Source organism: Ovis canadensis, chromosome 26, assembly GCF_042477335.2.
Source record: "Ovis canadensis isolate MfBH-ARS-UI-01 breed Bighorn chromosome 26, ARS-UI_OviCan_v2, whole genome shotgun sequence".
Classification (NCBI taxonomy): Eukaryota; Metazoa; Chordata; class Mammalia; order Artiodactyla; family Bovidae; genus Ovis; species Ovis canadensis.
In genome coordinates this window covers 48,753,289-48,779,505 of record NC_091270.1, presented here as the reverse complement: position 1 = coordinate 48,779,505, position 26,217 = coordinate 48,753,289, and the positions used below count along the sequence as shown (strand labels likewise).

General features: G+C 44.2%; 3 protein-coding genes and 1 long non-coding RNA gene across 15 annotated transcripts in view; 2 read left to right on the top strand and 2 right to left on the bottom strand.

The window, feature by feature from the left end:
- NSD3 (nuclear receptor binding SET domain protein 3) overlaps positions 1-3,353 on the top strand; it is a 99,377-nt gene extending 96,024 nt beyond the window's left edge. For all 5 annotated transcript variants that reach the window (XM_069573021.1, XM_069573020.1, XM_069573019.1 and 2 more), the window contains 3 exons: positions 360-466; positions 1,093-1,297; positions 1,625-3,353. In XM_069573021.1, the coding sequence (XP_069429122.1) occupies positions 360-466; positions 1,093-1,297; positions 1,625-1,866 (554 nt within the window). In that variant the 3' untranslated portion in view covers positions 1,867-3,353. The remainder of the gene's footprint in view (positions 1-359; positions 467-1,092; positions 1,298-1,624) is intronic.
- On the bottom strand, positions 1,870-7,739 carry LOC138430958 (uncharacterized). 2 transcript variants are annotated; one of them, XR_011253459.1, is made up of 5 exons: positions 6,610-7,446; positions 6,374-6,466; positions 5,205-5,504; positions 3,408-3,493; positions 1,870-2,163 (listed from the first exon to the last, which is right to left on the bottom strand). It is a non-coding gene; the product is annotated as an uncharacterized lncRNA (long non-coding RNA). The 2 variants fall into 2 exon arrangements; XR_011253458.1 differs by lacking the exon at positions 5,205-5,504 and having other exon boundaries at positions 6,610-7,739.
- On the top strand, positions 1,979-12,928 carry PLPP5 (phospholipid phosphatase 5). Of its 6 annotated transcripts, XM_069573033.1 has the most exons (9): positions 1,979-2,035; positions 4,250-4,426; positions 8,038-8,129; positions 8,503-8,611; positions 8,941-9,031; positions 9,412-9,475; positions 9,953-10,077; positions 10,714-10,884; positions 11,787-12,928. In XM_069573033.1, exons 4-9 carry the CDS (start codon positions 8,552-8,554, stop codon positions 11,948-11,950), a joined length of 675 nt encoding a protein of 224 aa, XP_069429134.1. In that variant the 5' UTR covers positions 1,979-2,035; positions 4,250-4,426; positions 8,038-8,129; positions 8,503-8,551; the 3' UTR covers positions 11,951-12,928. The 6 variants fall into 6 exon arrangements, with proteins under 6 accessions (XP_069429134.1, XP_069429135.1, XP_069429139.1 ...); XM_069573034.1 differs by lacking the exons at positions 1,979-2,035; positions 4,250-4,426 and having other exon boundaries at positions 7,577-8,129; XM_069573038.1 differs by lacking the exons at positions 1,979-2,035; positions 4,250-4,426; positions 8,038-8,129 and adding an exon at positions 8,140-8,363.
- A 563-nt stretch (positions 12,929-13,491) lies between these two features.
- The window catches only part of DDHD2 (DDHD domain containing 2), a 26,922-nt gene continuing 14,196 nt past the window's right edge, over positions 13,492-26,217 (bottom strand). For both annotated transcript variants that reach the window (XM_069573024.1, XM_069573025.1), the window contains 2 exons: positions 16,169-16,276; positions 13,492-15,406 (listed from right to left, as the gene is read on the bottom strand). In XM_069573024.1, coding sequence (XP_069429125.1) covers positions 16,195-16,276 — 82 coding nt within the window. In that variant the 3' untranslated portion in view covers positions 13,492-15,406; positions 16,169-16,194. The remainder of the gene's footprint in view (positions 15,407-16,168; positions 16,277-26,217) is intronic.

Sequence of the window (26,217 nt, the reverse complement as noted above, 5' to 3'; positions counted from 1 at the left end):
GTCATATTGTTCACTCGGACACTAAGTGTGAATTAGTTTTAGAAAAGGAGGCCTGAACTAGAGCCCGTTTTCCTTGAGCACAGATTTCAGATTCTCAGTCTCCCTTTCATAGTGTTTGACCACTTCGGTGAAAAGGCTGTGATGGCCTTTGCAGAATATTTCTTTTTGCTTTAATCACTGGTGGATGGGGATGTCTTCCTCTAGGTTTTGTTTGTTTGTTTGTTTTCCCTTTCCCCATCACTGCGTTCATGTGGGACCTGTCAGTATCCTGTCTCTTTTTTCAGTGTGAGGCTGTGTCTTTGACAGCTTCTCTCTTCCCTGGGACTTGAGTATGAACGGTTCTCTCTCTTGTGGCCTAGGGATGGAGCTAACATTTAATTACAACCTGGACTGTCTGGGCAACGGCAGGACGGAGTGCCACTGTGGGGCAGACAACTGTAGCGGCTTCCTGGGCGTGCGACCGAAGGTCAGTGGTGGGGAGGGCGCTGTTGGAGAGCCGTCTCAGGAAGAATGGGCCAGATGGTTTAACTGTCAGGTTCTGAACATGTTTGTATTTCTGATTGAATTGGAAGTTAGCAGACTCCTTTTCAAAAACATTAAAAAAAAAAAAAATTCACCTTACCCTAAAAGCCACCCAATTACACACTTTAAATTGGTGGATTTTATGGTTTGTGAATGATATCTCAGTGTCTTTGCAATTTTGAAAAAAAAAAAGCACCTTTTCAAAAGTCAGTGAAAATGAAGCATAGTTTTGAAATAGAGCAGTGTCCTTCTTTTTCTAATTTGGCTGCACCAGCTGTTTGTTGCAGCACGTGGGCTCTTCTAGTTGAAACATGTTGACTCTAGTCCCTGACCAGGGATCAAACCCAGGCCCCCTGCAGTAGGCGCACAGAGCCTTATCCACTGGACCACCAGGGAAGTCCCAGTGAAGCCTTGTTTTTCTTTCATTTCTGTTACGGGACAAGCCCTTCTGGAGTTTTATCTAACTGGACAACAGATGGATTTAAGTGAACCTGAGGTTGTAGGATTTTCCTTTTCCGTAATGCTTCATGCACTGTGATCATTAAAACCATGATCCCTCTTTCCCGCCAGTCGGCATGTGCCTCCACAGCTGAAGAAAAGGCCAAAAATGCTAAGCTAAAGCCGAAGCGACGAAAAATCAAAACCGAGCCCAAGCAGCTGCATGAGGATTTCTGTTTCCAGTGTGGGGACGGCGGGGAGCTGGTCATGTGCGACAGGAAGGACTGCCCCAAAGCCTACCACCTGCTCTGCCTTAACCTGCCACAGCCGCCCTACGGTGAGCGCCCCCGCGGGCCGTGCAGTGGGCAGCAGAGAGGACAAGTGGCCGGAGCAAGCAGCTCTCGGTGTGCAGGGGGACGCCCGTGGGCAGCAGGGCTGGGGTCTTATGTTCCCCGAGGTGGGCAGCTGGCCCCTGTGGTGTGGAGTTGGGGGCAGAGCTCACAGCCACACTGCCAGGACCACGCAGACCTCTCGTGTGCTGAGGCCTGGAGCTGTGGTCAGCCAGACGCAGCCTCCAGCTGGAGAGGCAGGTGGGAGGCTGGGTGTCTTGCGGGCAGTGGACCCGGGCACTCACTGGGTTCCGTCCTTCTTCCTGCCTCCCCAGGAAAGTGGGAGTGCCCCTGGCACCAGTGCGACGAGTGCAGCGCTGCGGCCATCGCCTTCTGCGAGTTCTGCCCCCGGTCCTTCTGTAAAGAGCACGAGAAGGGAGCACTGGTGCCCTCCACCCTGGAAAGCCGGCTCTGCTGCTCAGAGCACGACCCCGCGTCCCCCGTGTCCCCCGAGTACTGGAGCAAGATCAAGTGTAAACTGGAATCACAGGATCACGGAGAGGAAGTCAGAGAGTAAACGGGCGGGGAAAATGTCCTTCTTTTTATTTAAAGGAAAAAAAAGGAAAAGAAAAAAGTAGAGGACGCGTCAGTGCAAGAAGAGACCGCTGCGACGCGGGCAGCCTTGGCCAGCGGCACCGCCTCGCGAAAGCAGGAGTGGGGAGCCGGTCCGCAGGCCGAAGCCGGTGGTGGGCTCTGGTGTTTTCAGTTCTGTCGGTTTGGGAATTCCTTTGTGGAGGGTTAGATTCACTTGGTCTTTTCTTGCCTTTTACTGTGCTTCAGAGCCTTTGCAGCTGGGAAAAAAGAGCTGTCTTTGCTTTTTAAAATAAGAACAGAGAGAAAAGAAAGTTTTTTGTTAATGAGATAAATTTTAAGTCTAGGATGTGTTCTGTGGGTGTACAAAACAAAAGGAGTCATCATTCCTTTATTTATTTTCATTTTTTAAGATTCTGAGACGCGTAGTTCAGATAGTCTGATCAGTATATGTGTGTACATGTGTGTTTTAAGTAGGAATTGCAGAAAGCCCTCTAGAAAAGGGTCTGGCGGTGTCACAGGCCCCTCTCCCGGGCAGAAGGGCGGCCGGCTTCGCTTTCCCTTCCAGGTGTCCCTCATGGTCTTTGAGACGGCTCTGTGGGAGGACTGAACCTGGCCTCTTGAAAACAAAAGCCCTCAGTGGATATTACCTCTGTGGTCTTACACTCGGCGGGCTTTCTGATATGACTTTACCTAGATAGGTATGTAATGTGGTTGCTGGTTCTTCCTTCTGGAGGAAACTAGAAGCGGATGGCCTCACCGAGTCTGAAATGTTCTCCGATGATAATGGGTATTTTGGTGAAGTGCATTTATGTGGGAAGTGAATGCAGTGTTTGAATGGACATCCCTATTGTCCTGGGGTACTGGTAAAGGCAGCTAAAGGCAGACAAGGGGCACGGACCCAAAGTCGGCTCAGAGGAGCCCCCTTGTCTGTCCAGTGTGCTGACCTTGGTCTGGCTTGGAGAGAATGTTGGGTGTTTCATTTTCCGTCTCCCAGTCAGATATCCCCTTTATCAGCTGGCCACTCAGTTTCCTCATGGAAACTACACAGATGAATTTGAATTTGTGTGATTTGAGTAGCTCTTTCTGTTTAACTCCACATTTGAGGGTGAAAGGGGTCAGGGCATTCCCCAAGTTACCTGTCAATTATCCAGTCCTTAGACTTGCCCCCACCGGGGAAGGGAAGCACTTGTACAGGGGAGGGAGGTAAGGGCCCCCCCCACACACTTCACCGCAGGAAGCACTTAGGGAGAACTCCCGAGAAAGCAGTATTGGCAAGAATAGACACTCGTGAAGGGGACTGTCTGCCCACACAGCTCCCTTGCTTGCAGTGCTTAGGAATATGTCTACTCCAGGATTCCCTGTATGGATCCATTAGTCCTATCAGCCCTTGTTGTAACACTGTACTAAGTAGAAGTCTAGGGTTAGCTTGAATGAACGTTCACTTTCTCTGTGAATTTTGACTGCTTACAATTGCCTGTACCTGGCAGCATTTATTTTCCCTTCCGAAGCACCCAGTGACCTTACCCAGATGCTGGGAAGACAGATGCTCCACAACATTCCTTCACTTGTGCTGTGTGTCCCCTTTTTTCTTTTCAATCTAGAGCTCTTCTCTGGAAAAAAGAAAAAAAAAATCTGTTTTGTGCCTATTTTTTTTTTGTATGTATATGTGCAATTATACTGGATTTTTTTTGTTTAAAAAAACAAAAACAAAACAACAAAAAAACAAACACTACAATTCCTTTACTTAAGCTCCTAAACTGCCATTTGCGTGATTCCAGCAAATAATTTTGAGGTAACTTATTGAGCCTCCAGTAATTCTATTGATTAGATACGGTCTCAAAAGAAAGAGCAAGATAGAAGACGCTACACGTGTTACCAAATGCGACTGCCGCCAGTCACGAGTTACAGCTCACCAAAACACTAACCTTGGCTCTTGAGCAACTGTAGAGTTTGATGTCCTTTTAAAAAAATAACTTAAGAAAATCTATGTTTTATCATACTAAAACTTTATTTTATATATGTATATGGTAAACATTTGCTTTTCTAAACTTACTAACATGAAGGAGTTCCTTTAATATTTGAACTGTAACTCGCCTTGAATCAGTATCCAACATGAAATCTTCTTGCTTTGTTTTGGACTTAGTGCTATTTACTATCTGACTTTTATATGGTAAGCCAGGGTATATCCTGTATGCTACAAACACCTTAGGGTTAAGTGTTTTTATGCAGCTTCTGCATTGTGTCACATTTTGTTTGTGTATCTGTAACAGAGCTCTGCTGAGAGTTTTCTGATTTGAGGTGGGGGACAACGGGGTGGGTAGGTGGGGCGGGAGGGGGTGACTAACAGGATTGTTCTGCCATTTCAGAAATCAGGGTGGAAAGCAAAATCGCTGACCGCAGCTCTGGAGTCCCTGTCCAGGAGTGTCCTCTAGCAGTCTCAGAAGTGGTTTCAGTCCTGCCAGTGCCAAGGAGCTCTACTCACACCTTGTGGTGTCACAAGTTTACGTATTTTAAAGGTGCAGGCTGTGGAAGCAGGCGAAAGAGTAAGTCACGCTTTCTGTTTGCGAAGTATCCATCCATGCAGCGTGCATAGTATCCGAGCAGTGTGCTTGCCTGGGATTCACCATGAAACACTGCGACAGACGCATTGCTTACTCACAGCCAGAAGTTGTTATTTGATTTGCTAACTGAAATCGAGCTGTAGTCAGACCATAAATGGCTGGTTTTTACTTCTTATCCAAAAATGAAATAACATCAAGCAGCATGGGGTAACGGTCGTATTTGTTTTGAACCTTATGTTGGTTCAGAGAAAAAGTGAATGTTAAGGTTTTTGATAATCAGCAGAACACTTCAGAAACTGGGTCTGTAACAATTAGAGGTGAGATTCCAGACCTTCCAGGCCCTGGTGGGCGTGAGGAGCTGCCTGTCGCTTTTAGGGGGTTGGGCGGGGTGGGCTGCATTCCTGGAAGGTGGAAGCAGCTGGAGGAAGTGAGTCACTTCTTGACTGTCTAATCAGGGCTACAGTTAGGAGTGAGGTGGGTTTTATTTTCATTTCTCTTTTTAACATGTTCCCACCTTATCCTAATTCTCAAAAAAGCTCTTGCCTAAGCTATAAAATAGGCTGACTTTTAGAATCATTGAAACTTGGAGATTTCTGTGTGTTCAAGTCAGAAACACATCTAAAAACAGGGAAGGAGGAAGGCTGCTCCCTGCTGCCATTTCCACAAAGTATTTGGAAGCAGGCCTGGGAAGAATGCTGTGACGCCCACAACCTCGAGATAATTACATAAAGGACTCTCAGACAGGGCGGCAATTGGATACCTTTCTTTCCTGATTGTGAATCAGAGTTTCCTTACTTCATAGTAGCTTGTTGTGTGGTGTGTTCCAGACAGGGTCCAGCCCAGATCTGCAGTTTGGAAGCAGACAGGACAGCCGTGTGGAGCGCAGGCTCTGGACTCCCGGGGATTTGTTACTTGTCTTTCATTTCATTTTAAAACAGAAAGCTCTTCTTTAGCATTCACCTTAAAGTTAAGATGCTCTCGCACACCATGTCCCATTAGGATGAGAAAATTCGTCACCATGGCGTGCTGACAGCTTGGGAAGCTCACACCAGTTGTTTTTCTGCAGGAGGGACAGCACAAAGGGACAGGGGAAGTTGCTCAGTTGATGAGCAGTGCAAATTAGACTTGAATTACTTAAAAAGCTGGTGTGTCTAGATCCCTCAAGTCGGAGCTGCAGTAGCAGCAGACAGGAAGTGATCACTCGGAACAACTTCCTTTAGCCTCAGGCCATCTAGACTTGGGCTTCCCTGGTGGCTCAGCTGGTGAAGAATCCACCTGCGATGCAGGAGACCCTTGTCCAATTCCTGGGTCAGGAAAGTCCCCTGAAGAAGGATAGGCTACCCACTCCAGTATTTTGGGGCTTCCCTGGTGGCTCAGCTGGTTAACAATCCTCCTGCAATGCTGGGGACCTGGGTTCGATCCCTGGGTTGGGAAGATCCCCTGGAGAAGGGAATGGCTATCCACTCCAGTATTCTGGCCTGGAGATTTCCATGGACTGTACAGTCCATTGGGTCACAAAGAGTTGGACAGGACTGAGTGACTTTTGCGTTCTTTCACCTAGACTTGGTCTCTGGTTATTTGTAAACAGAGAGTGGAACTCACTTCCATTTCCAGATAGGCTCGGGAATTGACTTAGACAGCTTTGCCATGTACTGACATATACGAAAGAGTTGGAAATTTGTATATACTGAAATCTACCAACGTTTATCTGGGGTGGGGGACTGGGAGAAACGGGGTTACAGTAGGGTGAGGGAGGGGAATTATAATGTTTACCACAGGTACGAAGTAGTCACTTTAACATTGAGACCTCTGCCTCATTGAATTCAGGTTTTTTAAGTACTTGAAACTCCTCAGATTCTCCTTGTTTTACAGTTATTTTTAAATTTATGAAGTAGAAAGCATTGTTTTGTACACTGTTTTGTCTCTTACCCTCTTGAACTTGGATTAGAGGCGAAGTTCTGCACATGGGAGCGTCCACAGTAGGTCTCTCAGATTCAGTGCACGTAGTCGGGGAAGAGACTCCTGCATGAAATACCAGCAGCATTTACATGAGTATTTCCTGCGTATGTTCTTTACTTTGTTATTTTGTCAACCCTATCCCCACACACCTCTTCTTTTCTTTTAATAGATGCCTGTGTAGGGAAAAAAAAAAACTTTGCACTTACGTTACACTCCTGAAATGCCGGGTGTGACCTGTGTGTTTCGAACCCATTTCTGTTCTTTCTCCAGTCAGTCCATGGCTTAAGTGACAAGTTCAGGTGCGTGTGGCACGTTTGTACGAAGGGAGGGTAGGAAGAGAAATACCTGTCCTTCAGGAGCATCTCAAAGTCATTAGCTTGTAAGAGAAAGGGAAAATAGTTGCCAAAGTCCTTTATTCAGTCCTTCGTCTTCTCGTGTGACATCACTGCATCTGCTAATTGGCAAGAAAGCACCCTCGGGTTCCCCTTCCCCAGCCGCCAGACTTCTGATGTGTGCACACTGCTGTCAGTATCCATCAGATGACCTAGATGAGGGGTGTATATGGTGTAACTCTTGTCAGTTTAGAAGTGGACTGGATGAAATGTCCTTTTCCTTCATTGTCACTAACATTGCTCTTTATCTCATTCGTGCTGTCACATGCCCTCCATGTTAAACAAGAAAATCCTATCGCCACTGATAACTAAGATGCTAAATGATGACTGCAACTGGCTAATAATAAGGTTCTTTTTATATCTAAGGGTGTGTGCATAATTGGAATAGACATGAGAAATCCATTTGTATCCACTTGTGATATTGCACAACAACCACAGATACCTACAGATTCTGTTTTCATTTCCTCGTGATCTTTATCTATGATAATGACCTTTGTAGATTGGTTATTTCTGTACTTTGTTTATCTGTAATAAACTTTGTAGATCCTGTGAAATGTTATTTTGCCTAAATCACTTGAGACTTGAGTCTTTAATAACAAAGCATCAATATTCACTAAAAGTCAATCTCTTTTATTAGAGTTTCTGTGACTTGGCTAGAAGCTCCTGATACTAAGGATTAGTGTTCATTTTCCCTGGGGGGTGTTCCACTAGGGCATTACTGAATAATGACTTGATGTTGCCACATAGACTTCAAGATATATGATATTTTGGGGATTTTGTTGATTGGCCCATGTTTTATTGCATAGTGTGAAACGTTTAAAGCTTGGTTAACCTGTATATAGATAGGTTATTGTTGACTAGTTACAGTGTATTAGGATTGCCTGTAATATTTAAGCTTCTTACTACTGTGTGTGCTGGTAGGAACATATAATTTTTGTACATTCTATTTACTGAGATGTTACCTTTTTTATTTTACAAATACTTTGGGATTCAAATTTTTTTTTTTTTGCTTCCGTGAGGATTAATTTGGAAAGATTTTTAATGACATTCCACTGATTTCCGATTTTGCTTGAGATCGACTTCAATAAATTGTCCTGTATGTTCCAAAATTAAATATATGGACTTGTTCATTGCCCGTAACTTCTTGCTACAACTCAGTGGCCAACAGGCCACCCTGGGCGGGAGGGGGCCAGAGCGGGGTTGGAAGACCTCGTGCATCTAACCCGCCGGTGGGCCCCGCAGCCCGAGGTCTAGCGGAGCCGCGGAAAACTCGGACCTAACAACGCAGCAACACAAAACGCGCAGTTTGCGCGCTTCCCGGGAGCGAAGGCCAAGTGAGTACAAAGCGTCGGGGCAGGCGTGGGAGGGCGGAGACCGACCCCTCCCTCCGTCCGGCCCCGCCCCACCATCTGCCCTCCCCCACGTGATACCCCGCCCCTCTCGACGCCCCGCCCCGGCGCCACCACGTCAGCCTTGAGCGCGCACCGGGCGATGGGCAAGGGGAAGGCGGCGGCGACGGCCCTCGCGGCCGAGGTGGGCGTGCGACTCGCACTGTTCGCGGCCTTCCTGTAAGGACTTGAGCTCTGGCCCCCTCCCCGACCCCGGTCCTGGGCCCTCAGCCCCCCACCCTCCTTTCCGAGGCCCGGCCGGGTTCCGCGCACGCTTGCCGGAAGCCGCCGACGCTCCGCTCCTTTGTGTCCCCTTCAGGGTGACGGAGCTGCTGCCGCCCTTCCAGAGGCTCATCCAGCCTGAAGAGATGTGGCTTTACCGGAATCCGTACGTGGAGGCAGAGTATCTCCCCACCAAGCCGATGTTTGTGCGTGGAGGACCAGCCTGCCTTCAGACCGTGCTTGTCAGGGCGTTGGGCGGTCATCCCGACTCCGTGGCGACATTTATGGGGAGTTCGCTGCTAGACGGGGCTTCGCCTCGCCGTGCTTCTCGGTGTCCCTCCGTTTTGGCTCGGGAGACACGTGCTGGGGGACGGTGCTCAGGGCTGCCAGGGGAGCTCGGGCCGCGGACCCTGGACGCCGCACCTGCAGGGGGCAGTTCAGGTCTGGGGTGTGACTTCTGCTGTCACTCCGCCCCTCTTGCTGTCAGAGGATTCTGTTCTCTTTCGTGTGCTCAGCTCAGCTCTGTCCCGTGCAGGTCATCGCCTTCCTCGCCCCGCTGGCTCCAGTCCTCCTGGCCAGGTGTCTCAAGGCGGCAGATGCAGCCGACACCCGGCAAGCCTGCCTGGGTAAGATTGCCCCCCTCCCTCAGCCGTCGGGTCCACTCCCCATGGAGCTGGTGGCCTCAGTGTGTGGAGGCCACGTGTTCCGAGTCCCTAAGGTGACTCTTGTCTCCCCTCTACCCCACTTTTTACCTGTGAGCTGTGGGTCACCTCCCAGGTACACCTGTACGCACAGGAGTGTGCGCACCTGCGGCGCATCCTCAGTCTAGGCCAGAAGTCCTCCCTGTGGCACCGCAGTGGCCACCAAGGCCCGCGTTCCTTTCATACTCCAGTCTGACTGGAGGCCGACCACTCTGCTGTCCCAGGAGACGCTGTCCCCTGTGGCTGTGCTGAATGAGACAGGGACCTCCGCAGACCCACTGACAGTGAGTTTCTTTGCTTTGCAGCGGCCAGCCTGGCCCTGGCCCTGAATGGCATCTTCACCAACACAATCAAACTGATAGTGGGGAGGTGAGTGCCCGAGCTTCCACCTGCCGTCTCAGCCCTCCCTGGTCAGGAGAGCGGGGTCACGCAGCCCCAGCCCTAGCCCTGTCTTCCCCAGCCTCTTCTCTCTTAACGCTTCCTCTCTTCCCTCTGCCTTGGTGCCCGGGTGACTCAGGGTCTTTTCTGCCCAGAACAGCACATTTCCCAGTGCCAGAGTCAGTGTCCTCCAGAGCACCCTGAGGAAGCTGCAGCATGACTGGATCTTTCCCCCAACAAGTAATTACTCGCTGCAGCAGCTTTTTTTTTTTTTTTTTCTGATTTAAATACTAACCTTGGAGAAATAAAACTTTGCTCTTAGTGGTGACTATCCAGTCAAATTTCACTATTTTGCCTGGGATGCTATTTGAGTGACAGTTGATAGGTTAATCGATATCCAACACAACCCAAGAACAATTTCTGGAGTTGTAAATGATCCACGTTCAGACCTGGCCATATTTCTTCCAGGCCACGCCCAGACTTCTTCTACCGCTGCTTCCCGGATGGGCAAGCCCGTGGAGACTTGATGTGCACAGGAGACAAGGCCGTGGTGAATGAGGGCCGCAAGAGCTTCCCCAGTGGCCATTCTTCCTGTATGAATACCATGTGAACTCTACATCCCTGTTTTGTTTTTTTGAATTTAACCCAGGGGAACCTCTGGGGATGGGAACCTCTCATGCACTCTTGTTCTCGTATCTAGAAGTCAGAGAAGCCCCCCTTCTTTAATAACAAGCTTGAACCTCAAGTATTAAACGTTTAAGGACAGAGGAAGTACTTTCCCTTCATGAAATTTGAACATTTTTTTATTACTGTATTATCCTGCCTAAATCCTGCAATCTCATGCTAGTCCTAAAAATATTAACCAACCTTTATGGAAGAGTTACTAGTCTGGTGCTTCCAAAAGCATTGTAGATTCATGTCTCATTTGACAGTATATTAGCCCAATGAGATGGGATTCTGTTATTTTTATGATTCCCATTTATATACAAGGAAACGGAGGCACTGGGAAGTGAAGTCCCATCGCTAGGATTCCAAAAACTCTCTTCCAGGTAAATGTCACTCACTTTGGGACATAATCCTTCATTTTCCCTTGTTTTCTCCTCCCTCATAACTGACAGTCTCGATCAGTGATCTACACCAGAAGCTACAAAAAGGGCTAAGAACATGTTCATAACCGTGTCTTCTTTTCCTGTAAAAGACATATACCGAGAGGTTTTTCCCTCTTCTAGTTGCATTTGCCGGCCTGGCCTTCGCATCCTTCTACCTGGCTGGGAAGTTACACTGCTTCACACCACAAGGCCGAGGGAAATCTTGGAGATTCTGTTCCTTTCTGTCACCCCTACTCTTTGCAGCTGTAATTGCACTGTCCCGCACCTGTGACTACAAGCATCACTGGCAGGGTAAGCACCACAGGCGTCTAGGCCGTGGACCCTCCACGGTTCTCCCGTCATTTGTCCCCCGCACGTGGCATGGGACACACCCCCCGGGTGTCTGCTGAGTGAACAGACAAGTGTGCAGAGGATGGTTTGGATCTAAACTGAGAGTGTGGTTTATTGCTACATGGAAAATGAGAAAGCACACTGTTATCTTTTAAACAGATTATCAGAGAGGGACATCCTAATTTTCTCATTACTTTGAAGCATCCTAAGTTCAGAAAAAACTCAAGAAATTTTTTACAACCAACCTCAAAGTCCAGTTTACTTACTACCTTAAAAATCAATTTCACTGTCAAGGTTTTTGTTCAGTAATGGAAGTAAAATTTAAGAAAACATAAAATTGTAATTAAACCAAAGAAATTTAAGTTGAATGATATAGTAAAACATCCAAATTACAGAGTATCTGCAGAGAAAGCCCAAAATTCAAAAAAAAAAAAAAGCTGACAGTATTAGCTAGAGGCCCTTAAGAGCTGTTCTGAAGAATAAACTAAATTTTTGCAAAGAGAGGCAACTCCTGGAGAGTTTATGCCTTCTTCTAGAACCCTTTGAATGGTGATGAGGAGTTTGTCATAGTATTCAATGAACCTGTTATTCCTCCAAACTAAAAAAACTCAAAGCAGTGAACTCAGAAAATGCCTTGTTATACTTACCTAACTAAATATGTGTTTTGATTTGGTGTTTAAGGGAACAGCTTGATAATGACAATACTGGAGCTATATGATAAAACTAAGAAAATCCCCCCAAACCGTAACCCTGGAATGTAGGGGTTCTGCAGGCTAAACGAGTAGCCTTGGAGGGTCAAGCTCCCTCCACCGGCAAGCATGACTTGTGAGTGAGGGAAGGCCGTCTCCTCTGCCTTTGTTCAGACGTCCTGGCTGGATCCGCCATCGGCCTGACGTTCGCGTACAGCTGCTACAGGCAGTACTACCCTCCACTGACGGACGCCGAGTGCCACAGGCCGCTGCCCCTCAGCCCTGCTCTTCCTGCCGCGCAGAAGCAGCCCCACAACCCGCAGCCTTTCTGTGTTTAGACACTGGAGCCGCCTCCCTGGAGAACAGGCCCATGGGACCTCCTCTCTCCCCACGCCCAGGACAAGAATATCTGACCTTTACCTCCTGAGGACAGGTGAGGACAGATGCCCACAGGCTGATGTAGTTTTGCCCCGGCGCACAGGAATGTCTCTAGAGGGGTCGAGGTCCTTTCTCACTGCTGTGCGCCATGCACAGTCCCCCAGCAGCTTAGAGTCTGGTCCACCAGACTGGTGTCCCAAGATCCAGTGTTTCCACATGTAACTTCAGTACGGCTCTTAGAAGGATTATGTCTCGAAGAAGCATTTACCGTAGCCTCGCTTTATCCTGGACACTAGCATTGATTACCAAAACTTAATTTCCACTTTCCATAGCTCAGAATCTTAAAATCCAGGGCATGAGCAATTAAATTATTTTACTTCTGTTTACTTTCTCTGGCGGGACAATTCCACACGTGAAATGGGAAATGTCTGATTCTGGCTAATTGACCACTGTTGTGCTTATCCAAGTCCAGCTGAATAGCGCTGTCCCTTCTGAATTCTGTGAACATAAGTGATCTGATACTTTGTTGAATTACTGAGTAAACACAGTAAACAAGAAAATGGTCAGGAGCGTCGATTCAGTACCGACAACGGATCCCGGTTCCTGCTGCACCTGTGCTGAACCGAGCTTAGGAGCTGCTCTCCCTCCAGTCACAGCTGCAGACCTGTGCAAACACACCCACTCTGTCCACGTGGCTGAGGCAGGAGGGCGCTCAGAGACTTACCTGGAGGACAGATCAGCATCTCCTGTCCTGTCCCCAGTGGGCCTTGAGGAACAGTTACGGGACGTGGTCGGAACTGATGCATGGGACCTGAAACTACCCTTCTTTTTATGCTGACCATACTTTAATATGACCTTGTTTTGTGTATTTTTTCCAGTGCACCTTTTTCCTTATGTAAATGCAATATGCAAATAAACTGGTGAATGTGGGCTTTGCACTTAAAGTTCCATTTGAGAACTGAAACATTTCAAAGTTAAACTCTGGATTCCCCATCTAACATAAGTGACTCAACTGTCTCCAGCAGTGGCTGATGTTAATAATACCAAAGAGCTGTCAATATTTTCCTCATCACCACCGTAACAGTCAAGGGGAAAAGAACCCGAATGTCAGTTCTTTGCCCAGTACTTTTTTTAAACTTGTTTTAGTAACACAGAACGGAGAAGGCAATGGCACCCCATTCCAGTACTCTTGCCTGGAAAATCCCATGGACAGAGGAGCCTGGAAGGCTGCAGTCCATGGGGTCGCTGAGGGTCGGACACAACTGAGCTACTTCACTTTCACGCATTGGAGAAGGAAATGGCAACCCACTCCAGCGTTCTTGCCTGGAGAATCCCAGGTACGGGGGAGCCTGGTGGGCTGCCGTCTATGGGGTCGCACAGAGTCAGACACGACTGAAGCGACTTAGCAGCAGTAACACCGAAGGGAGGAGAAAATGGTTATTGTACTGATTCTCTTTGGTCTTTGATTGGTGAGCCAGGTAGAAGTACGCAACTGGTCAAGTTGGTTTTATTTCATTATTTACTAAAGTTTTAAATATAATCACATAAAAAACAAACATTTCAAAAAGTGCAAAATATTAGAAAGCTAATCAGTGCTATTAATCTTTCCATGCAAACAATCTCTCTTGCTGAGATAAGCAATACCAATTCTGCAGCTGGAGTATGTATAAAATGATACTCTACCAGAGTTTAAAAATAGGCTTGGTCAAGAGATTGCACATGATACAACTGAAGTAGTGCAAAAAATATACAACTGAATAAGGAATTTAAGTCAAGCTTAGTACCCTGTGTAAGTGCATCCATGATACCAACACAGGGGGGTACACAGGATATAAAGCTCTTTTCCAGTCACCTGCCCTTCACCACCAGGAAGGAAACACTTCTTAGTACAAACAGTGGTTTATCTAACAATCCGGGGTGATGCTGTTCATCTTTGGTTACAGGGACTTACTCTTGCTTGTCCTTTGGCTTACTCTTACAATTTACTTACTCTGTTAATAGGAAGAGTAAATGTAAATTTGAAGACAACAACTTGATGAAAGCTTCCACTTTACATTGAATGCTACTTAATTCTCAGTAACCCTTACTTCCATCTCAGAGTTTATGTAGTAAATAAAGCATTTCATAGAGCTGAAACGTCTTAGTGGCTTGGTCAGCATTAGTCTGCAAGCAGATGGACATGGAGAGGCCAGGCTCTCACCAGTACCCCAGCGTTACCTCTAGCGTGATGGTAACATTCCCTCTGCTGTCACAGAGATGGCGTGTGTGAATGTTAAACGCCGGGGGTCTACATTCACCCATCTCACCTGCATACTCTGACACTGACTCTGCAGCAGCTGTTCCTAGCCCCACAGAGCCAGGTTTCTCTTGGGGAATGAGGAACATCTCCCCCTGGGTGGAACCACCCCTCCCCTAGCACTGCCTGTGCCGGGGCCTGTCCAGTTGCTCCCTGCACTGTGGGGACTCAGGCAACAGTGTCTTTTTAAAGAGAACAGTCTTCAACACTCCCTTCACACAAGCAGATGTGGCAGATGGCTTTCACGTGTTGTTCTACCATGAACACACCACTAAAAGGTTTTATTCACTTCATAAGCAGTCAAAGCTGTGTAACTGCAGGTTTGTCAGCGTTTATAACTTTACCCTAAACTTAAGAACTAAAAAATAACTAGGTTGGACTTCATCTAGAGTCTCCCAGTTTGAAGTATGATACATATAAAAGGGCAGGTCTAGGATATGTAATATGTGTATAAAGATGTACCTGATGGAAACTAAGCTGTCCACTTTAGACTCTCAGAGCAGCTCAAATAGCTGCAAAAACAATGAACAGCCTCTCTGAGTCCTAGCAATAAATCTTCTCAGTCAACTATAGAAAGTAAACAGTATTTGTAATTTTAGTCTTTCTTCATACAGTACATGTAGAAAACAAAAGTTGGCTGGAAAGAATCTGACTGCCCACCAGTCTCCCTCCTCCACTTAGATCTAGCCTTCCAACACAGAGAACACCCATGACCGAAAGCAGACCCAGAATGGCTTCTGAGTCTCAGGAGCGCACTACCAGATTAGAATATTCTCTAAAGATAAACAATAACCTCCTAGAAAAATTTACACCCAACCCAAAACAAACTCAAGGCAGGCTTTATGCCATCTCAGGTGATAAGCATAGAGTGTGGTAATATAAACACCACCAGAGACTTCCGCGGCCATGGAGAAAGAATGCGAATGTTGCTGTGAAGCCAGTGGTGAAAAGTAACAGGGTCTTCCCTTTGCTTTTCCACTTGCTTCCAGAAAGGAAGATTATCTTCCAGAGACCCCAGTGGTGAGTAAGTGGCAGGCAACATGCAGGGAACGACACAGCTGAGAAGAAAACGCGGGAACAAAGAGGCGGGTTTTCTGGGGAAGGATCCCTCACTGTCCATCTAGGGGAGAAAGTGGAAGAGAGGTCATCATGCTGAAGGCAACCAGAGAGAATGCCACAGTCTGACACACAAGCTTTCTACCTATTAATACATATATACAACGCTGAGTAATGTAAATCCCAGGCTGGGCTGTCTATATTTAAAGCTGAAACTGTTGTAACTGCAAGGAGCTAAAACCAGTCCATCCTAAAGAACACCAGCCCTGAATATTCACTGGAAAGGCTGATGCTGAAGCTCCAATACTTTGATGCTGGCAAAGACTGAAAGCAAAAGGAGAAGAAGGCAGCAGAGGATGAGCTGGTTAGATGGCACCACCGACTCAATGGACATGAATTTGAGCAAACGCCAGGAGACAGCAGAGGACAGAGGAGGCTGGTGTGCTGCAAAACATCGAGTCGCAAAGAGTTGGATGCAACTTAGCGACTGAACAACAATGTAAATCCCAGAATGGACTGTATGTACTTAAAGCTGTAAATGTTGTCATGGTAACTTTTAGATGGTCAGAACCATGAAGATTCTGAGTTTAGATCCTAAAAATGACAAGTGTTATTGGACCAAGTTGCTAGCAAAACACACACTAACCTTTCTCTAAATGGCCTCCAGTGCTTTTTTCCCATGAATTTTAACCAGAGTCCCTCTAAAAATGAGTAATAACCTAGAGCTCGGTGACAAGAAACAAAAAGTACATTTCCAAGCAGCTTTTCAGGTGCCACATGTTAATATGTAGGAATAATGCTACATACAGGACATTTAAAAACTTACATTAAGCAGCCTTAGGTGGTTCATTTTTACTGTAAGGGCTGATCAAGGAAGATACCCTGGGTTTGGTAGATTTCTTTGAGGACCAGCAATACTGTATCTTCAGACTCCCTGGAGAAAGAAAAGATTATGTTGTAAAAAGAAACTAACATTTGTACCAGGTGTTTTACATATACTATCTAACAATCTACACAACCACCTTACAAGTTCGTTTTTTTTTTACTGTTTTAAAAAAAATCTGGCTCAGAAATGGTGTATCTGACAGTGGCTTAAAAGGTAACCTAACAAAGAAGTTGTTTGTTAGGTTACCTTCTAACAAAGAAGTCTAGCATTGCGTTCTGTAATATAAAAAAGCCAGTAGTAAATGACTAAGCCCTCCCTTCACAGAACTCATTCTTGGGACAACATGGGAGAGTCATCCAATTCATCACCTTAATTTTTTAAATGTTGAGTCACCATTTTAAAAGAAAAGCCAATACAATCATGTGGACAAAGATCAAAGATACAAAAGGATGTAATAATGAAATCTCCTTCCCACTGTTTCTAAACCACTAGTTCCCAACTTCTGACAACTGATGTTATCAATTTCTTATGTATCTTCCAGATATTATTCAGTGTGTGTACAAGCAATTACTTACATCTGGTTCATAAAGAAATATGACTATAAAAATAACATTCATGGATTGCCTTACAGGTATATGGCTCAAACACTTTTCTAGATCTGGGGTTTGACATTGTTTGAGTCATGGACCTATTTGGGAATCTAATGAACCTATGGATTTCTCCCCAGAAAAGACATCGTACACATATACTATATACCCAAAATTGTAAGTAGAATTTCACTAGACTGGTAGACTTTCTGTCCCCTACAAGGGACTGCAGGTTAAGAAATTCCTCCTATCCCAATGAGTGGAGATTAGCTAAACCAGATATTAAAATGGTATGATCCTGGTGCATAAGCAAATGAGTCAATAGAAAAGAACAGAAAATTCAGAAGCCTTAAAAACCCACAGAATAATATCAAACCTATTAACAGTGTTTTCCAGATGGAGAGCCATCTGGAAAATGATTTGAATCAATTCATATCTTCTTACAAGGATAAATTTGAAGAGAATCAAGGATTTACATGTAAAAATGAAACCCTAAAATATCAGAATAAACTGTGGTAAGGAATTCTCTGGAGAAAAATCTAAGCATGACACAAATTCCAGAAGCCAAAAAAGAAAAAATAAATTTGACTATATAAAAATCAAAGTTTATACCTGGCAAAAAACCAATGTACACAATGTTAAAGACAAACTGGGGAAAAGTTATTTACAACTCATATCACAGATTTTATCAATTAAAAAAACAATTCAATATGAAAGGGAATAGAGTATAGATAACTTCCCAAAAAGAAAATTAAAATGGTCCTTGAGTGTATGTCAAGATGATCAACCTTGTAACAGAGAGGGCAATAATTACAGCGTGCATGATACATACACTGAAAGTCACAAAACATTTCTGAGAGAAACTAAAACCACAATACACTGAGAGATACCATGTTTGTGGGTCAGAAAACTCAGCATTTGTTAAGGTATCAGTTCTCCTCCCCCCCAAATTGATCCACAGATAAAATGCAATCACAATCAAAATCCCTAAAAAGCTGTTTGGTTGAAATTAACAAGTTCATTCTAAATGACATATGGAAATACAAAGGACCTACAATACCTAAAGTAACTACTAATAGGCACAACAAAGATGAAGAGCTTACAAATACCTAATTTCAAGACTTAATATAAAGCTACAGTTATCAGGACAGGGTTTTATTGATGTAAAGACTGACAAACAGATCAATAGAACAAAACAGAGCCAAGGCAACTCAACAGTTTCTCCATCTGAAGAAACTTTTCAACAAATGTTGCTAGAATAACAGGAAAGCCACAGGTAAAACAATGAACCTCAATCCTTTCCTCACACCATATTTAAAAATTAACCAAAATGGATCACAGACCTAAATGTAAAAGCTAAAATGACACAACTTCTAAAACTAAAAAGAAATAAGATTTGATGCTGGATGTGGGCTTCCCTGATAGCTCAGTTGGTACAGAATCCACCTGCAATGCAGGAGACCCCGGTTTGATTCCTGGGTTAGGAAGATCCCCCTGAAGAAAGGATAGGCTACCCATTCCAGTATTCTTGGGCTTCCCTGGTGGCTCAGAAGGTAAAGAATCCACCTGCAATGTTGGAGATCTGGGTTCGATCCCTGGGTTGGGACAATCCCCTGGAGAAGTGAAAGGCTACCCACTCCAGTATTCTCGCCTGGCGAATTCCATGGGCTACAGTCCATGGGATCGCAAAGAGTCGGACACGACTGAGCAACTTTTACTTTAACTTGGCAAAGATTTCTTACTTATGTCACAAAAGCACAAACATCAAGAAACTGGACTTCATCAAAAGACATTTTTGGTTTTCAAAACATACTTGTTGGACAAATGAAAAAACCACATCCTGAGAGAAAAAAAGTATCTGAAAAGGACTTGTAAATAAAGTATAGGAAAATCTTGAAACTTAATAATAAAATAATCCAATTTTTTAAACGGGCAAAAGATTTTAACAGACAATTCACCAAAGATGATGCATGGATGGCAAGGGGGATCAATCAAGGTGGCAGAGTAAGAAGACATGGAGCTCACTCCTTGCCAACAAACAGATCAAAAATACATCTATATATGGAATAATTCTCGTTGGAAACTGGCACAAAAACTCCTGTACACCCAAGGCTGTGAGAGAGATCCATATGTAATTGGGTTGGACAGGAAGAAAAGCGATCAGGTCAGCACGTGTGCCCCTGAGAGGGGACTTGGAGGAAGAGGGAGAACACTGGGGCAGAGACCCATCCCGGGGAGTGAACAGTGAGTCTTAGGTGGGATGCTGCAGGCCCGGGGTCCTAGCTGGTGGAGATGAACCACCCCTGGCTGGGTGGAAGGCAGGCAGGACTAGCAGGAGGGCTGTGGGAAGGAGGGGGTGGAGAGGGCGTGTGTGAGTGTGTGTGAGTGAGTGTGTCTGTGCGTGCTGGCTTATGCACCCCCACAGGGAGAGCAGGGCAGAGGGGGCGGTTGGATGAATGCTCTAGTGGCTGCCAGGTTCCCCGCCTGGGCACACACCTCCACTCCGTGTCCTCCACCAGGACGACACGGCACTGCACAGCGTCCAGAGGCAACCCGGGCCTGGGGCAGAGCCTGCTTGGGGGCAGCAGTCACGGTTGGCACTTACTCAAGTGGCGCATCAGAAGGAGCCTAGCACTCTGACGGCAGCCTCTACCCCACAGCTCCTGCAGGATATACACGGAGGCTCCACACAGGCCCCAGGGACCCTGCAGGGTGGCCCCATGACAAGACGAGTGGTGGAGGCTGGGCATGGTGATGGGCTGTGAGGGGCAAGGCGGACATGCACATGAGGCTGCGTGTGAGCAGAGCAGGGGAACAAGTGCAGCCCCAGCAGGCAGACAGCTCAGCCTTCTGCCTGCAGAGGGTCCACGTGGGTGCCACTTTGGTCAGTACTTCCCGGCTCTGAGGCAAGGCTTCCAACGCAGGGAGAGGGGGAAACACACACGCACAGGGAACAGAGCCAGCCTGGGCCCGACCCTTGCCTCCATCCTGTCCCAGCAAGGTGCCAGCCATTGGGCAGGGGCAAAGGTCTGCCTCATACCCAGCTCCAGCCCCACCCCCTGCTGAGGGGATATCAGGGAATCCAGCTCTCCCAGTGGAGACCCTGGGCACATGCAGAGTGTATAAGGATGCTCCCACATCAGAACATCCCTTTAAGACCACAAGAGGTAACTGTTTCATCTAAATTCAACAGTGACATAGAAAGTTAAACAAAATAAAAACGCAGAGGAACTGCTCTCAATTGGAACAAGAGAAAAAAACCCTGAAAAAACAAATAATGAAACAGAAATAAACAATTTACCAGGTAAAGAATTCAGAACATTGTTAATAAAGATGTTAATTGAATTTAGGGAAAAGAATAGATGAACATAGAATTTTAAAAAGGAACTAGAAAATATTTAAAAAGACCCAATCTGAAGAAGAATTCAATAGCTGCCAAAAAAAAAAAAAACCCACACTAAAAAGAATGAATAGCAGACTAAGTGATACAGAACACATATATGATCTGAAAGACAGAAAAATGGAAATCATCCAATCAGAACAGCAGAAAGAAAATAGGATTTTTAAAAATGAAATCAGTATAAGAAATCTCTGAAATAACATTAAACAACCAACATTCACATAACAGAAGACAGAAGACATCAGGGCATCGAAAATGAAGCTGAGGTGATTATGGCTGAAAACCCTCCAGACCTGAAGGAAATAAGCTATCCAGGAACAGGAAGCACAGACGACCCCAAACAAGTTGAACTGGAGGAAACCCATACCAAGGCAGCCAGAAAAAAAGAACACAGAATCCCCACCGATAAGACTATCAGCTGATTTCTCTGCAGAAACCGTGCAGGCCAGAAGGGAGTGGCATGATCTGCAACCTAGAGTACTCTGCCCAGCAAGATTACCATTTAGAACTGAAAGAGAGACAAAGAACTTCTCAGACAGGCAAAGACTGAAAGATTTCATCAATACTAAACCTACTCTAAAAGAAATATTTGTGGGTTTTCTCTAAGTGGAAAAGAAGAACGAACCTATAGAGAAGAAATACAGAGTAAGGACTGAGGACCAACAACTTAACTGAGCAGTATGGAGATTAAAAGACAAAAAACTGTGAAAGCAACTGTAACTACAATAAACAGTTAAGGGATAAACATGAAACAGGAAGATATAAAATACGACATCAAAATATGGAGGAACGGAATAGAAATGTAGAATGTTCAGAATGTGTTTGAACTCGTATGAGTAGCAGTTTAAAACGAGATACAGGTAAACATATATGAACCCCATGGTAATCACAAATAAAAACAAACACAACAAATACACAAAAACTGAAAAGAAATGCAAGCATACTGCTAAATAAAATCATTAAACCACAAAGTGTTAGTCGCTCAGTCATGTCCAACTCTGCTACCCCATGGACTGTAGCCCTCCAGGCTCCTCTGTCCATGGGATTCTCCAGGCAAGAATCCTGGAGTGGGTTGCCATTCCCTTCTCCAGGGGATCTTCTGAATCCAGGAATTGAACCCAGGTCTCTTGTACTGCAGGCAGATTCTTTACCATCTGAGTTACCAGAGAAGCTCCCTAAACCACAAAGGAAGAAACAAGAAGAATAGAGAAGAACCACAAAACAACTGGAAAACAAGTAATAAAATGGCAATAAGTACATATCTATATCAATAACTAAATGTCACTGGGCTAAATATTCCTATCAGACAAAACAGACTTTACAACAATGGCTATAACAGAAGACAAAGAAGGGCATTCTATAATGATAAAGGGATCAACACAAGAACAAGCCATAATGTTTAACATATATGCATCCAAGACAGGAGCACCTCAGCATGTAAAGCAAGTACTAACACACCTAAAGGGAGAAACTGACAATAACACAGTAATAGTAGGGGACTTTAACATCCCACTTTTATCAATGGACAGATCATCCAGACAGGAAGTCTATAAGGCACCAATGGCCTTAAATGACACATTATAGATGATCTGAATATATTAGATATCCACAAGGACATTATGTCAGAAAATAGCAGAATATAGACTTTTTTTTCCAAGTGCACATGAAATGTTCTCCCGAACAGATCACATGTTAAGAGGATAGAAATTATACCAAGCATTTTTTCCAACCACAATAGTATGAAACTAGAAATCAATTACAGAAAGAAAAACAGGAAAAGAACTCACACATGGAGATTAAATGATATGATATGCTACTAAAAAAACAACAGGTCAATAGAGCAATCAAAAAGGAAACCAGGAAATACCTTGAGACAAATAAAAATGGAAACACGACTCTCCAAAAATCTGTGGGATGCAGAAAAAATGGATCTAAGAGAGAAGCTTAGAGTGATACCGGCATTCCTGAGAGAGGCCTTCACTCCCTTGAGAAAAACCTCAAACAAACCTACCACCTGAAGGAATGAGAAAAGGAAAACAATCCAAACTCAGCAGAAGCAAGGGAATAATAAAGAGAGAGAAGAAATAAAACAGATCTTAAAGAAAAAATACAACAGGGCTTCCCGGTGGCTCAGCGGTGAAGAATTACCCGCCAATGCAGGAGACACAGATTCAATCCCGGGTCTACTACGCCTGTGCTCTAAGAGCCCTGGAACTGCAACTACTGCGTCCAGGTGCTGCAACTACTGCAGCCTGCGCGCCCTTGAGCCCATGCTCCGCAATGAGCAGCCCATGCCCTGCAACAAAGAGGAGCCCCCGCGCCACAACTGGAGAAAAGCCGGTGCAGTGATGAAGACCCAGCACAGCCATAAGTAAATAAACACAAAATTTTAAAAAAACAATAGAAAATATCAATGAAAACAAGAGTTAGTTTCTTGAAAAGATAATTAAAAAACTGATAACCTTTAGCCAGGCTCGCCCAGAAGAGAGAGAGAACCCAAAATAATCAAAATAAGAAATGAAAAAGGAGAAATTACAACTGATACCACAGAGATAGAAAAACATAAGAGGATACTATCAAAAGTCATATCCAGCAAATTGGACAACCTAGAAAAAACGGACAAATTTCCAAAAAAACATAAAAATTGGCAGACTGAAAAAAAAAAATTGGCAGACTGAAATCAATAAGAAACAGACCATCTGAACAAACCAAACACTAGTAGAGAAATTGTATTTGTCATATAAAAAACTCACAGGAGGCTTCCCTGGTGGCTCAGGGGTGAAGAATCTGCCTGCCAATGCAGGAGACACAGGTTTGACCGCTGGTTCAGGAGGATCCCACATGCCGTGGAGCAACTGAGCCTCTGCCTCACAACTACTGAGCTTGTGCCCTAGAGCCCAGGGTCCTCAACTGCTGAAACCCGCACGGCCTAGAGCCCATGCTTCGCAACAAGAGAAGCCACCACAATGAGAAGCCCACACACTGCAACCAGAGAAAAGCCTGCGCAGCAAGAGACCCAGCACAGCCAAAAATAGTAAGTGAAAATTACATATTAAAAAACACAAAACTCCCAGGAAACAAAAGCCCAGGACCAGCTTCCCAGGGGATTCTAGCAAACTACAAAGAAGATTTAACACTCATCCTTTATAAATTATTCCAAAAAACTGAAGAGGAAGAAACTCTCCCAAATGCATTCTGTGAGGCCATCATTATCCTGTTACCCAAATCATACCAATACACTACAAAATAGGAAAACTACAGGCCAATGTCTTTGATGAATATAGATGCAAAATTCCTCAACAAAATATTATAACAATCCAAAAAAAATAAATAAAAGATCATACACAATGATCAAGTGGGGTTTATCCCAAGGACACAAAGATGCTTCAATATTCACAGTTCAATCAGTGTGACATACCAACAAAAGGAAGGACAAAAATCACATGATCATCTTAATAGATACAGAAATAGCATTTAATAAAATTAAATATACATTGACAAAAATTCTCCAAGTTGGTATAAAGAGAACATACCTTAACATAATAAAGACTGCTTATGACAAACCCACAGCTATCATCATACACAACAATGGAAAGCTGAAAGCCTTTCCTCCAAATTCAGAAACAAGACAAAGATGTCCACTTTTGCTTCTTTGATATAACATAAATAGTACTGGAAGTCCAAGCCACAACAATCAGAGGAAGGGAAGAGAGGAAGGAAGAAAAAGCACCCATGTTGGAAGGGAGGAAGTAAAACTGTCACTATTTACAGATACGTTATACTTTAATATACAAACCCTAAAGCCTCCACCAAAAAGCTATTAGAACAAATGAATTCAGTAAACTTGCAGGATACAAGATTAATATACAGAAATCTAATCCTTTTCTATACAATATTAATGAACTACCAAAAAGTAAAAAAAAAAAAATCTCATTTAAAATTACATCAAAAAGAATAAAATGCCCTAGGAATAAACTTAACCAAGGAAACGAAAGCCTATACTCTGAGAATTATAAAACACTGAGAAAGGAAACTAAAGATGATATAAATAAGTGAAAAGATATTTTGTGCTCTTGGATCAGAAGAATTAATATTATTAAAATGGCCATACTACCCAAAGCAACCTACAGACTTAATGTTATCCCTACTGAAATACCCGTGACATTTTGCACAGAACTAGCACAAATGAATCTAAAATTTATACAGAATCACAAAAGGCCCTATATTGTCAAAGCTATCCTCCCAGACTTCGCACTACACTACAAAGCTACAGTTATCGAAATATATTAGTACTGGCACAACAACAGACACACAGAACAATGGAACAGAATAGAGCCCAGAAATAAATCCACACATCCACAGTCAACTAATCTACAACAAAGGAGGCAAGAATATACAATGGAGAAAAGACAATTTCTTTGATAAGTGATGCTGGGAAAACTGGACAGCAACATGTAAAAGAATGACATAAAATCTCTTGCACACCATATACAAAAATAAACTCATAATGGATTAAACATCTAAATACAAGAGTGGAAACCACAAACCTCCTAAAAGAGAACATGGGCAGAACACTCTTTGATATAAATCATAGCAAAATATTTTGGGTCTATCTTTTAAAACAAAAATAAGCAAATGGAACCTAATTAATCCGTAAAAGCTTTTTGCCAGCAAAGGAAACCATAGACAAAATGAAACCAAAAGCTACTGAAGGGGAGAAAATATCTGTAAATGATATGAGCAATAAGGGGTTAATATTCAAAATATATAAATATCTCATAAAGCTCAATATCAAAAAAGTCTCCAATTAACCCAATCAAAAAATATGCACAAGACTGAAGAGGCATTTTTCCAAGGAAGACATACAAATGGATACTTGGGCACATGAAAAGGTGGTCAATATCACTATTCCTCAGTTCAGTTCAGTTCAGTCGCTGTCGCCACGCCTCCCTGTCCATCACCAACTCCCAGAGTTCACTCAAACTCATGTCCCTCGAGTCAGTGATGCCATCCAGCCATCTCATCCTCTGTCATCCCCTTCTCCTCCTGCCCTCAATCCCTCCCAGCATCAGAGTCTTTTCCAATGAGTCAATTCTTTGCATGAGGTGGCCAAAGTACTGGAGTTTCAGCTTTAGCATCATTCCTTCCAAGGAACACTATTCCTCAGGGAAATTCAATTCAAAACCAAAATGAAACATTACCTCACACCTGTCAGAATGGCTGTCATCAAAAAGAACATAAATAATAAATGTTGGCAAGGATGTGGAAATGGAACTCTTATCTGCTGCTGGTGGGAGGGTAAACTGGGGCAGTCACTGTAGAACACAGTATAGATGCTCCTCAAAAAGATGAAAACAGAGCTACCACACGACTCAGCAGCTCCACTCCTTGGCATATACCCAGAAAAAATGGAAACACTAACCTGAAAAGATATATGCACCCCAGTGTTCATAGCCACACTAGTCACAATAACCAGGATATGGAAGCAACCTAAGCATCCATCAACAGACAAATAAAGAAGATGTGGTACATATTTACAATGGAGTAACACACAGCCATAAAAAAAACAGAATTCTGCCATTTGCAGCATCATGGATGGACCTAAAGAATATTATGCTCAGTGAAGTAAGCCCTCATTGTATCACAGGTATTTGATAGATGTAGAAAAAGCAGGACAAGGCAGTGCTCATTTGGGATTAGAATGATGGCTTGTTTATAATTATTAACACAAAATAGCACAATCATGTCATTTGATGTTCCAACCAAGGAAGACAAATGGATAACGGGCACGTGAAAGGGTGCTCAACATTGCTAATCCTCATGGAAATTCAAAACCACAGTGAAATATCCCCTTACCCCCTTCAGAATGGCTGTCATTAAAAAAGTAATAATGATAAATGTTGTTTAAAATAAGTACAAATAATAAATATTTGGTCCTAATAAATAATTAAGGCTGAGCACTGAAGGTTTAATAAACAAAGAAGGCTGAACACCAAAGAATT